Below are 12,706 nucleotides of genomic sequence, written 5' to 3' on the forward strand. Positions count from 1 at the left end.
TAGATGAGGGTTCCTTTCTCAGAAGGAAGTTTGAGCTGGGTGGATAGAAGGTATAGCAGGTATCAGGTGTGTGGGACAGCGTTGCAGGCAGAGGGTGTAGCCTGTGCAAAGGCCCTGAGGCAGGAAGGCACAGGAAGCTCAGCGTGGCCGGGAGGAAGCTTGTGAGGGTGGAAGATGCCCGGGAGGGGCCAGCAGGGTCGCAGGACCTGTCACAGGTCATCATCAGTGCAGAGACATGCTTCTGCCTGCAGGGTTGGGGTGGCGTGGCAGATGAGGCAGAAGCAGATGGCCTTGGTCCTGGGGTCAGGAAGGAGCAGCGAGCCTGGGCAGATCCCCCCTCTACTAACGCTTACTGGAGGCGTCACGGCCGTGATTCAGGCTGATGGGGCAGGAGCCGCGAGAACCTGGAGCCAGGAGAGGTGTTGGCTCATCTTTGAGTTTAGAGGGACATGGAACTAGGGGCTGGGAGCTTTGAGGGCTGAGGCTGGGGCTCCAGCGGCCTCAGATCTCGGGGTCCTTGTCAGCCAACCCCCGGACCTCCGAGGAACAGGAGTCTGCATGCAGTGGGAGTGGGGGCGTGTCTGCGGAGCCATTTTGGCCGGGCCTGCGTGGCAAGGGGGCGGTGTCTGTGCTTCCGACACATGTGTTGGGAAACGCCAGCCAGGAAGGAGGAGGACGGGGCTTAGCCAGCTGGGGGATGTGAATCATCCCCGCAGGCCTGTGCAGGCTGGGCCGGTGGGGGCGGGGTGCCACCGGAAGAAGCTGCAGCCTGCTCCCCAGCCTCAGTTTACCCATCTGTAAATGGTGGGCCCCAGGCCCCCTTGGGCCGGCCTGGTTCTTTCAGCCAGGCTGGGCTGAGTGAGCACTCCTTTGTCCTTCCACCTCATGGCCCGAGTGGGGTCTCCTCCCTGCTCCCCAGGATCCTCGCCTGGCCAGGGCCAGACCCTGAGACACGACTTAACACACTTCCCGTCTTGTCTTGTCTCCTAGCGGTCAGTGTCTTCTCCTGCCACCCTTCTTGCGCCTGGGGGCTCCCCACTGGGCCTAGGACCTGGCCTGCAGGGGTGGCTCGAGAGGTGCCCTGTCTCAGCCACCTTGGGACTAGCTGGATGAAGAAGGGCTGGTCTCACTGGGCTTTGCAGGATGTATAAGAGTTCTCCCCAAGAGGTGGGACATTCCAAGGCCAGAGAATGGCTTGTGTAAAAAGGGAGGAGGATTTTGAAATGGTCAGGTAGTTGTAAGCTGACTGGAAAGGCGGGAGGGGAGGGGAAGCCATAGATGATTCCAGGCTCCCTCCTCTAAATGAGGTGGGTGGCGCCTGCTTTGAACATGCCAGGGGAATTTGAGAACTGCTGAGGCCTGAGTGGGGGTGGGAAGCTGGGCACAGGGGAAGCCACCATGGGGGGTGTCAGGGAGGGCAGACAGGAGCCCGGGAGTCTCTGGCAGGGGCTGTGCCCGTGGGCTCAGTGGAGGAGCCTCCGCATCTCCTGGCTCCTGTGGGCCCGTGACTCAGGTTTTCTGTGCTGCTGTTGACGAAAAGAAAAATCTTGAAGAAAACCCTGTTTCCATAGTAACGCAGCTCTAATTAGAGACTCCAAGGCCAAGTGGGGCCTTTCCCGCCTAGGCAGGGCCTTGGAGCCAGGAGGGGCCCTGCTGGAAGGGGGCCGACTCCCCTCCCCTCGCCCCTTCCCACGAGGCGAGGGGGACCCAGTGTCTACTTGGCACCAGGCCCCGAAGTCCTTTCAGCATCAGAGCAAAGAGGCCCTTTTGGCAGGTAGGGAAGCTGAAGCAGAGTGTGAGGTGAGGGCACTTGTCCAAAGGTGCCTGGCCCCACCCGTGGTCCCTCCCTGGCTGGCCTGGGCCTCTTCATCCACCAGTGTGAGGACCGAGCACGCGGCGGGCGGTCTGAGTGCCTGAGCAGAGGGCGGCAGCCGTGTGGCCCTGGGCGGGCTCCTGGCCTCCCTGACCCTGGCTGGAGGTGAGGCTGGGGTTAATTTGTGGAGCTGCTGGGAGGAAAAGGCTGACCTGCGTCCCCAGGTGGCAAGGGGCTGGCCCCAGGTTAGCAGGGCTCAGCGGTCAGAAGCCCCTTTTGTGGAGAAGGAGCCGAGTGACCTCCCGTGCGGGCTGTGAGCGCCTGTGTATCTGCAGGGTGCGTGGGGACCAGCTCTCTGCGCCCCAGGCGAGGCTGTGCCAGTTTGGCCTCTGTCCACTGTTGCCTGCCCTCCCCTTTGCCGCTCTTTCTGGGGCGCCAGGGCCCCTGTCTTCACTGCCGTTGGGGGCGGCTCAGGGGTCTTTCCCCGGGCCTGTTCCCTGCCTTCCCTCGGACCAGCCGCCCCACTCACTGGGCGCTTGGTGCCGTGGGGCCAGGCCAGGTGGGCCCCCACAGTGGCTTTGCGCAGAGCAGGGTGTGGCAGCTCTGCCTGTGGATGTGCAGGCCCTCTGGGCACAGTGAGGCCAGGTGGCATGGGTGTGGCTGTCCTCCCAGTGGGGGTTGCAGTGCCTCTGGCTGGGTGAGGAGAGGCGCCAGCCCCACTGTCCTCCCCGCTCACCCCCCTCTTCCGGTGCTCAGAGGGGCCAGCGCACCAGCAGGGTCTGGGTGGTGGCCGCTGCGTGGATGGGGCAGTCCTGGAGGCTGGAGCCCAGGGGCTCCTGAGAGGGGCTGGGTCAGGGCCGTAAGTGACCCACAGAGGCCAGGACCATGGATCCATAGACGGGAGGGTGGGTGCGAGGAAGGAGGCTGTGACAAGAGGGCTGCGCACCTCCCCTGCTGAGAGTCACTGGCTGGACCCCTTACTTTCTCGCCCTGTGACCCTAGGCAAGGACATGCCGACCCTCAGCTCCATTTGTGAAATGTGATGAAGGTCACCCTGGGGTGCTGACGTGGGGACACACAGTCAGGTTAGGGTGGAGCTGACCCCCTGGAGCTCCCTGGGGGTGCTTGGAGAACTAGGGAGGGGTCCTCTGGGTGTGGGCTCCACCCCCCACATGCCCCCCTCACCTGACGTGATGCCTGCTCCCCACTGCTGGGGTCCCTGCTTCATGAAGGCGCCTGAGCAATGACGAGCCAGGCAGCGGCATGGAGCCCAGCAGATGCCCATGTGGCCGAGTCCTTAGAATCCAGGGCACTTGGGGAGTGTAGTTTGTTCTGTTGGAACCAAACTATGTCCAGCTTTTATCTGAAGGAATGAACTTTGGTTTGCAAAATGACATGGTTATAAGGGCTAATACCTCTGGGCAGTGTGGGGACACAGAGCCTTGGCAGCCACCGTAGTATCTTGACCTCAGGGATCAGTGTGGTCACTTCGGATTGTTTAGTGTTGTGCAGACATTTGAGGGTGCCGTACAGGAAGTGGTTTGCAAATGCAGACACAGAGCGATGTGCACGCTTCTTACGTGTAAGGAAAAGGCAAGACGGGGTTCACTGCACGGGTGGCGCGCAGTAGTGGTGGGGGTGGGATATATATGACATCACACTTATGCTCTTATGAGTTTTCTAAATTTTCAGAAGGGAACACGTGCTATTGTGTTTTATACTCTTAACTGTTGCACATGTACGGAAGCAGGAGGAATGTCGTGAACATCCAGACTGACCCCCCCAGCTGCGAGGTTCTGCTGTGCTAGCTCCATCTGTCCTTATATACACTGTTTTTGGTCGTATTTAAAGCAAATCCCTGACATCAGGGCATTTTATCCCAAAATACTTCCATCTGTGTCTCTGAAAAATGAGGCCGTTTCTTACATAACTGCACGTGATTAACAATAATCAGTCCTTAGTATCTCATCCTGTGCTTCGTTAAGATCCTCCTGATTGGCTCTAGAATGTCTTTCGAAGCTATAACTTCTGTGATCAGGGACAAGGTGCGAAAGCTGATGTAGCTGGCCCTGGCCCTGGCCGGCCCTCCCTGTGTCCCTGGGTCCTGCCTGCTGGAGGGTCTCGGCAGCCCTGCCACCCCATGGCGGCCCTGTGTGTGTGTGTTGGTGGGTGAGGTCAGGGCTGTGACCAGCCAAAACTGGGAGACGTGGGGCCCTGGGCCAGCTGGAGGCTTCCTCTCCGCAGGTATGGACCTGTCGGCCAACCAGGACGAAGAGACCGACCAGGAGACTTTCCAACTGGAGATCGACCGTGACACCAAAAAGTGTGCCTTCCGCACCCACACGGGCAAGTACTGGACACTGACAGCCACCGGGGGCGTGCAGTCCACCGCGTCCACCAAGTGAGTGCCCTGCCACCCGCCTGTCACCCCTTCACTCGCCTGGGCCGGCCCCTGCCTGACCCTGTCCCACCACCTTCAGGAATGCCAGCTGCTACTTTGACATCGAGTGGCGTGATCGGCGCATCACACTGCGAGCGTCCAATGGCAAGTTCGTGACCGCCAAGAAGAACGGGCAGCTGGCCGCCTCGGTGGAGACAGCAGGTAGCCGCCTGCAGGTGCACCCCTGAGCCTTTGGTTCCCTGGTGTTGCCCTCGAACCCTGGCAGGCTGGCCACATCATGGCCACTTGCCAGCCCCACCTGAGGCCCACTGCGTCTGCTGGGGACCCTCCCAAATGGGTCATGCCCATCTTACCCCAGGCCTTACCTCGGCTCCTGGCTGGCCTTCTCTGAGCCACACCTTGGACACCCTGGTCCCCACCCCACCCCCTACCAGGAGGCTCACTGTCCTCCCCCCCTTCTGGGACAGGGGACTCGGAGCTCTTCCTCATGAAGCTGATCAACCGCCCCATCATCGTGTTCCGCGGGGAGCATGGCTTCATTGGCTGCCGCAAGGTCACCGGCACCCTGGACGCCAACCGCTCTAACTACGATGTCTTCCAGCTCGAGTTCAACGACGGTGCCTATAACATCAAAGGCAGGTTCTCCTGAGGGGGGTTGTCGGGCAGGGACCCCGCCTTGTCTAGGGGGCTGGTATCAGAGCTGTGGGAGTCCCCTCACCCCCTGCCGGGCCCTGGCTTTGGGGCTCAGCCTGGCCATCCTGTGGCTTGGCTCAGGGCCATTCCAGGCCCCAAGGGGACAGGTGTTCTATGGCCACCAGGGGCTCTGGGCTTGGAGCAGCCCCTTCCCCTCTTCTCTGGAGGAGGGGACGGAGATAGAGAAGGGTATGGGACTAGAACCCCCCAGAGGAGGACCTGGGTGATCAGAGGTGCTGATTTGGGTTCAGAATGCCTTTCAGAGCCCCGTTCCTGTGGGCGGGAGGGCGTGGGGCCCAGGGACCCACTCCGGTGTGGAGCCGGGCATGGAAGGGGACTGTGGGATGGGTGGGGAGGCTGGCATAGGGCACAGCTTGACGGGCTCCCTGCCACCGCAGACTCCACGGGCAAGTACTGGATGGTGGGCAACGACGCAGCGGTCACCAGCAGCAGTGACGCCCCTGTGGACTTCTTCTTTGAGTTCTGTGACTACAACAAGGTGGCCATCAAGGTGGGCGGGCGCTACCTGAAGGGGGACCACGCGGGTGTCCTGAAGGCCTCGGCGGAGACCATTGACCCCGCCTCCCTCTGGGAGTACTAGTGCCGCCCGCCAGCCGCACCTGTCCTGCTCCTCCCTGGGTGGGCCGGAGGCAGGCGAGCCCCTTGCCTTTCAAACTGGAAACCCCAGAGAAACGGTGCCCCCACCTGTTGCCCCTTGTGGACCGCTCCTCCCCCCACGCCCGGGTCCCCACTCCCATGGGCCAGCAGCTCCCGCCTGTTCCCTAGAGGGACCTCAGACCCCTCTGCCGTCTCCCCTGCTGTGGGCGACGCTGGCACCTCTTCTGACCTCAGACGGCTCCGAGCCTTATTTCCCAGGAAGTGGCTGAGGAGAACTGGGGGGCTGGGGGCCTCCTGAGCCCCCACTCGAGGTGGGCATGTAACTGGAATCTCCTGTCCCTTCCTCGGGCCCTCTCCTCGCCCCCTGGGCCCCTCCTGGTGCACCCTCCCTGCACTGCACGAGGAGGGAGCCCCGTGGGCTGGGACTCCCGTACCTGTGCTTTCTGTCGCGCGGCTGGAAGGCAGCCCCTCACCCAGTGGGGGCCCAGAGCGGCCGGGTTGGTGGCCACAGGGTCTGCCCCACTGCACATTCCACCGGGGTGGGGGTGGGGCCACCCTGCTCCTGTCTCTTTCCTTTCACCCTGGCCTGACTGGAAGCAGAAAATGACCAAATCAGTATTTTTTTTTAATGAACTGTTATTGCTGGAGGTGCCCGAGGCAAGCCTGGTTTTAAGTGGTGAGTGGGCTTGGGGGGTCCAGACCTGCACCCCACCTCTCCAGGGGCTTTTGTCTCAGCCCCTCCCTCCTGGGCATGGCTGGTCCTCTCCCTCCTGCCCCCAGCCCCAGGCCCCCCTCACTGCCTCAGCCAGAGCCCCTGCCGTGACTGGTGCTGCACGTCTACCGGGGTCCCCTGGAGCTTGGACCCTCGGTCGTCTCCTGGGCGAGATGAAGCCAGGCACTGCCCTCGGCTGGGAGCCCTAGGGTGAGCCGCACCCAGCCCCCAACCCCACCAGCTCCCTGTACCACCATGCATCTATCTCACTCTGGGTGTCTTGGTCTTTTATTTTTTTGTAAGTGTCATTTGTATAACTCTAAACGCCCATGATAGTAGCTTCAAACTGGAAAGAGCAAAATAAAATGATGCGAGTCTGCAGCCCCCAGCTGGCCTGTGTGTGTCTTGGGGCTGGAGGTGGGGGGAGGGCAGGTGGAACAGGTGGCTGCCCTGCTCCCAGCTTGGTGGTGGAAGAGTCCAGAGGGCGGGGCTGCAGCACCCGTGGGTAGTCTCCGCACTCTTGCCCAGAGCCCCCAGTGGCCAGAGCACATAGACAATAAGTGCTCTGTGGCAGGAAGGGCAAAAATCTGGGGCTCTCCCGCAGGCCAGCCCACCTTGCACCATGCGGGAGCCTGGGGTGGGGGTGCGCATGGGGTGGCCCTGGGCGCTGCACGCTGCATATTTAAAGGTGCAGAGAGAGACAGGAACACTCAAACCAGGAGAGCAAACTTCATCCTTCAGTTGACAGGTGTTCCGGGACTTGGGGACTTTGGAGGGGGGTCTGTGAGTGCCTGGAGTGCCTCCCCCAACAGCAGGCTGGGACCCCTGGGGTGCAGACGCTGGAAGGAGTCAGCTGCGTGGGCTAAGTTTGGGACCTGGGCTGGTGCCTACATCCCAACCCTGAGCCGCAGGCCCAACTCTGGGAGGGAGGGAGACCTGTCTCCATCTGTCAGAGTCGAGAAGCGGCGGAAGTTTCCAGACTTCCCCAGAGTCATGGCCAGGGGAAAACTGAATCCTGAGCCCGCCCTGGGTCCCAGGCCATCCCTGCAGGGACTTGGGGTGGGGGGCAGGCGCTCGGCCGGCCCCTTCTGTGTAGAGTCTCATTTAGTCCCAGAGCATCCATAGGGGTGGGCGCTGTTGCTCCATTTTACAGAGGAGCAAACCGAGGTGAAGAGCAGCAAGGCATGCCTTGAGCGGTGGCACTGGGCGCCCCGTAGGTGTCCCATACACTAGGCAGCAGCCCCGTCCCCACCTGCTCCGGCCCTGCTTGAGGAGCGCGGCCAGAGGAGGCGCTGATTGGCTGCTGATGACGAAACTGGGAGGCCTGCGCTGTGATTGGCAGCTGCTGGGGGCGGGAGTCTCGAGATTGACAGGGGCAGGTGGCGGCCGCCTAGGGTTGTGGGGCCCCCAGCAGGTTCCGGCGGCCACTCCCCAAGCCCCCATTAAAGCCAGGCTGGCAGCCTGCAAAATCTCAACGTGGGAGGGACAGATGAATCCTCGGGGCCAAACTCTTTAGGACCATGATGGGGGGCCCTGCCATCCCCCCACGGCGCCCAGGCCCCTGGATGAGTCCAGATTCCTGAGCAGGCAGCCCCCACCCAGGAAAAGAGACCGGCACAGGGCTCCCCGTTTCTGGACCTTTTCCCAGCTTCGGGTCCCTCCTGTCGCGACCAGTTCTGGGGCTTCCCAGGGTCGGTTCCGGGACAGCGGGTACAGTTCCCGCTTGTGCCTGAGTCACATTTGACTCCTCAGCGTGGCCGCCACATGTGCACACACTTCTGAACTTTCACACGCGGTCCTGTGTGCGTGCATGTGCGTGTGCGCACACCCGCTCACACAGATACGCGCAAAGAGCCCGTGCAAAGAGACGCGCGCATAGGTGTGCATACACGGGCACACACTATCACGGACACACGTATGACACACGTATGTGCTGGCACAGACTGGCTCCCAGGAACAGCCAACCATGGTCCCAGCCTGCAAAGACTCAGCACCCAGGGGACCAGTGTTATATTCGAGATTCACAAGGCCGCAGGACAGAGAGACAGAGTCACCGAGGCTGTAATTATCAAAAGGAGTTTTATTGTCTAGCTCGAGCTAGGGTCCCAGCCCCCAGAGTGCCAGCGCAGTGGCCTCTTCTCCGGGCAGGGACCCTCCTTTGTGTGTTAGTCCCCTTTTTATAACTCAGTTGTTTACACACTGGTCATGCATCCGCCCCCACAGTGATTCTTACTTCATCCTGCCCCTGATAGGCTCTAACCTATTCCGGGTCCTAGCTGAGAGACTCTGGTTTCCACATTCTTTATCTTTTTCCTCTGCATCCCATAATGTACTCATAATGCCTTGTGGTTAGCAAACAAGCAGTAAACAGAAGCTGAAAGGTGTCCATTGTCCTTATAGCCCAGTATCTTACACCAGCTGGGTCAGGGGCCAGCAGGGACATCCCCAGCTCTGATGTCGGGTTCCCCACCACACCTGCTGTGGGTGGGGTGGCAAGAGTCACACCTCCCATTGCTCAGACAGGAAAACTGAGTCTTGAGAGTCCCCATTAAGTCTAGGCAAATACAGCCAGGGCTCTCCACATCACTGTCAGGGATAACTGTGATCCCCAAAGATGACGATTTAAAGGAAAACGTTCAATTCAATTGTAAGAAAGAGCCAGAAAGGCGAGGGTCTTTTTCCATCTGCAGGTCCCTCCTGGTCAGGGCAGGAATGCAGGGGTCTGGGCAGATGGGGTGGCCTGGGGGACGCTGGAGCCCAGTGCCGTGTCCCTGGCCCCGTCTCTGTGACCTTCTCCCACAGGATGCCTCATCAGGATGGACCCTGAGCTCAGCGGGGCTCCAGGAGGACTTGGGCAGGTCCCTTTGGTGGGTGAGGCCTCTGAGCTTCTCCTGCCCCCAGCCCAGTCCCTGCCCATGCATTCCCAGGGGCCCCTCTGTGGAGGACACCCCAGGCCCAGCTGGACCCATTTCCTCCAGGGCCAAAGTGGCCTCCCCAAGAGGCGATGAGAGCTGACCTCACTCTTTTTAAAAAGGCTAATGCTTTTCCCCTCAGATGATGGCTTGGGGCTCACACGCTGGGCGGGACTGGGAAGGCAGCCCTGGCAGAGCCCATCTGTACTCCCGGGGACCCCTCGCCCCAGTTTTTCCATTTGAGCAAAGGGCAGTGGGTTCCTGGACCCCGGGCCGTGGGCAGCAAGGTTGTCTGGATGGGGGAGGGGCTCTGAGAACCCCTCCTGGGGCAGCAAAGGGAGAGGGAACAGATGGGGTCTCCCAGACAGAGGGAGGCCTGGGAGGGTGGGGCGGGTGGAGCTGAGCATGTGGCCTGAAACCCAAGCCCTTTAGTGGGGCCTCAGCTTAATCCAAGGAGGCTCCTACAGGATGTGGGAATAATTAGGGCAAAAGCCTTCACTGCACTTCACTGCTCCCGTCTGCCTCCCTGGGACCCAGGCCTGACCCCTGGGGTGGGGGAGGAGGGGTAGAGGAAGGAGAAAACCCACCTTACAAGGACTCCCAACCAGTGCCAAGCACCAGGCACGTGCTCTGAAAGGGTTATTACTATTATCATTTTTTGCTATTATTTTCAGAAATTATGATAATAAATTAATAGGGCATAAAATCAAAGGGTACCCACAAATACAAAAAGAAATCTGTGGTCAGGCACAGTGGCAAAGCTGAAGTGGAAGGATTGCTGGAGGCCAGGAGTTTGAGGCTGCAGTGAGCTATGACTGTGCCACTACACTGTGGCCTGGGGGACAGAGCGAGACCCTGTTGCTGCTGCAGCCCCAGTCCTTTCCCCACTAGAGGTGTGTTCTAAGTGTCTTATTCCCTTCCAGAAAAAAAAAAAAAAGTGTTTTTTTGAGACAGGATCTTGTTCTGTTGCTGGAGTAGAGTACAGAAGCATCATCACAGCTCACTGGAGCCTCAGACTCCTGGCCTCAAGCGATCCTCCTGCCTCAGCCTCCCAAAGTGCTAGGATTACAGGCATAAGCCACTGCGCCTGGCTTCAGAAATTTTTTTTTTTTTTTTTTTTGAGACAGAGTCTCGCTTGTTGCCCAGGCTAGAGTGAGTGCCGTGGTGTCAGCCTAGCTCACAGCAACCTCAAACTCCTGGGCTCAAGAGATCCTTCTGCCTCAGCCTCCCGAGTAGCTGGGACTACAGGCATGCGCCACCATGCCCGGCTAATTTTATATATATATTAGTTGGCCAATTAATTTCTTTCTATTTATAGTAGAGACGGGGTCTCGCTCTTGCTCAGGCTGGTTTCGAACTCCTGACCTCGAGCAATCCGCCCGCCTCAGCCTCCCAGAGTGCTAGGATTACAGGCGTGAGCCACCGCGCCCGGCTAGAAAATTTTTATATAAGTATAATTCTATAAGCCTTACTATTAATATGTGCCCTATACAAAGCCCTTTACACATATTAATTACTTTAGTTCTTATAAGGGGACTGAATTTTTTTTTTGAGACAGAGTCTTGCTTTGTTGCCCAGGCTAGAGTGAGTGCCTTGGCGTCAGCCTAGCTCACAGCAACCTCAAACTCCTGGTCTCAAGCAATCCTTCTGCCTCAGCCTCCTGAGTAGCTGGGACTATAGGCATGCGCCACCATGCCCGGCTAAGTTTTTCTATATATATATATTAGTTGGCCAATTAATTTCTTTCTATTTAGAGTAGAGACTATTTAGAGTAGAGACGGGGTCTCACTCTTGCTCAGGCTGGTTTTGAACTCCTGACCTTGAGCAATCCGCCCGCCTCGGTCTCCCAGAGTGCTAGATAGGCGTGAGCCACTGCACCTGGCCAGGGGACTGAATTTTGTCCTCTACCCTGCAAATTCATAGTTGAAGCCCTAACTCCTAGGACCTCAGGATGTGGCTGTGTTTGGAGACAGGGCCTTTAAAGAGGTGATTAAGTTAAAATGAGGTCATATGTGTAGGCCCTAATCCGGTCGGACTGGGGGCCTTATAAGAGGAGATGAGGACACAGGCACACACGGGGACGAACATGCGAGGACACAGGGAGAACAGGCGATCTGCCGGCCAAAGAGAGAGGCCAGGACTTCCAGCCTCCAGAGCTGTGACAGCATAAACATCTGTTGTCGAAGCCACCTTGTCTGTGGTGTGTTCGCACTCCCACGAAACGCACAGAGTCCTGCCACAGCTCACGTGGCGGGTAGTGTTCTATCCGCATGCGAAGAGATGCGGAGAGATGCCCAAGGTCACACAGCCCAGGGGCAGTGCTGCTGGGATTTATGTATAAGGACCTAAAATGCATAGACAAGCGCAGACAGTGCCCCCCATGTGACAAGGTTCCCCAGAAACAGATGCATGTTCACGGCCAAGTGCTTTGTTTGGGACGTGATCCCAAGACACACAGGCAGAGGAAGGGCAGGCGAAATGGGGAAGAGAAACAGAAAGTCAGGGCTTGGGCCGCCTGGCAGTCAGGGCTTGGGCCGCCAGGGCTGAGCTCTGCTGCGCAACTCAGTGGGACGAGAAGTAGAGCACAGCCTTGGAGTCCTCACCCCCATAGGCGAGGACACGGCCATCTAGTCACCAAACCTCCCGGGTTCCTGAGCGCCCGCCCCGCTGCAGGTGCAAGCGGTCCCGCACACGCCTGCGGCCAGGGAGCAGAGGCGGCTCCGGGGTCCCAGGAAGCAGCTCCCTGTGGGAGGGTGGGAGCTGCCAGAGTCAAAATAAAAATGCAGAGACGACTTTGTCAATGTCACATTTCATTCGGGAAGAAGGAATTGCAATTCGGGGCATCCACGCAGACTGTGAGATCTTCCTATGCCCAAAGAACAAAGAGGAGGTCGGAGGTTTCATAACGAGGAGGAATGTCCATATTGCCCTTTGACAAAGTGCTTTGGCGCTAGGAAGGGCTTGGGCTCCGCTGGGTGGGCGACAGCGGTGGGTAGAACTAGTCCTAGAGCCGCAGGAGGTCATCTCAGCAGCCGTGGATGCAGCTGTCTCAGGTGACAGCAGTCAGGCTCGCAGACAATGACATTCTTGGAGCAGCGCTTGGTGCCCTGGGAGCCCCTGGGCTCTAGACTCTGCTTTAGCTGGGTGTGACAAGAATGACCCCATCGGATGATCAACCTTTATAGAGCTGAGGGAAATTGAGGGGCACCCCAGTAGGCATCTGCTACTACCCGTGTCGTTATGCCAGCTGCTGTTGTGACCTATTGTGCGTGCTTTATTTTAATTAATTTTTAACTATGGCAAATACATATGACATAAAATGTACTGTCTTAACCACGTTTAAGTGTAGAGTTGAGCAGTGTTGAGCACAGCCACACTGTGCAACCATCGCCACCATCCGTCTCCAGAACTCCTTCCATCTTGCAAAACTGAAACTCTGTCCCTGTTAAACAACTCTCCATCCTCCCGCCCCCTGGAAACTCCCGTTCTACTTTCTGACTCTGTGACTGTGACTGTCCAGGACCTCATCTAGGTGGAACTGAACAGTGTTTATCCTT

General features: G+C 58.8%; 1 protein-coding gene across 1 annotated transcript in view; it reads left to right on the forward strand.

The window, feature by feature from the left end:
- The window catches only part of FSCN1 (fascin actin-bundling protein 1), a 9,419-nt gene extending 2,804 nt beyond the window's left edge, over positions 1-6,615 (forward strand). The window contains exons 2-5 of the mRNA XM_012759050.2: positions 4,058-4,214; positions 4,294-4,415; positions 4,682-4,849; positions 5,306-6,615. Of these exons, the coding sequence (XP_012614504.1) occupies positions 4,058-4,214; positions 4,294-4,415; positions 4,682-4,849; positions 5,306-5,508 (650 nt within the window). The 3' untranslated portion in view covers positions 5,509-6,615. The remainder of the gene's footprint in view (positions 1-4,057; positions 4,215-4,293; positions 4,416-4,681; positions 4,850-5,305) is intronic.
- The last annotated feature ends 6,091 nt before the right edge of the window (positions 6,616-12,706 follow it).

Source organism: Microcebus murinus, chromosome 19 (genome assembly GCF_040939455.1).
Source record: "Microcebus murinus isolate Inina chromosome 19, M.murinus_Inina_mat1.0, whole genome shotgun sequence".
Taxonomy (NCBI): domain Eukaryota; kingdom Metazoa; phylum Chordata; class Mammalia; order Primates; family Cheirogaleidae; genus Microcebus; species Microcebus murinus.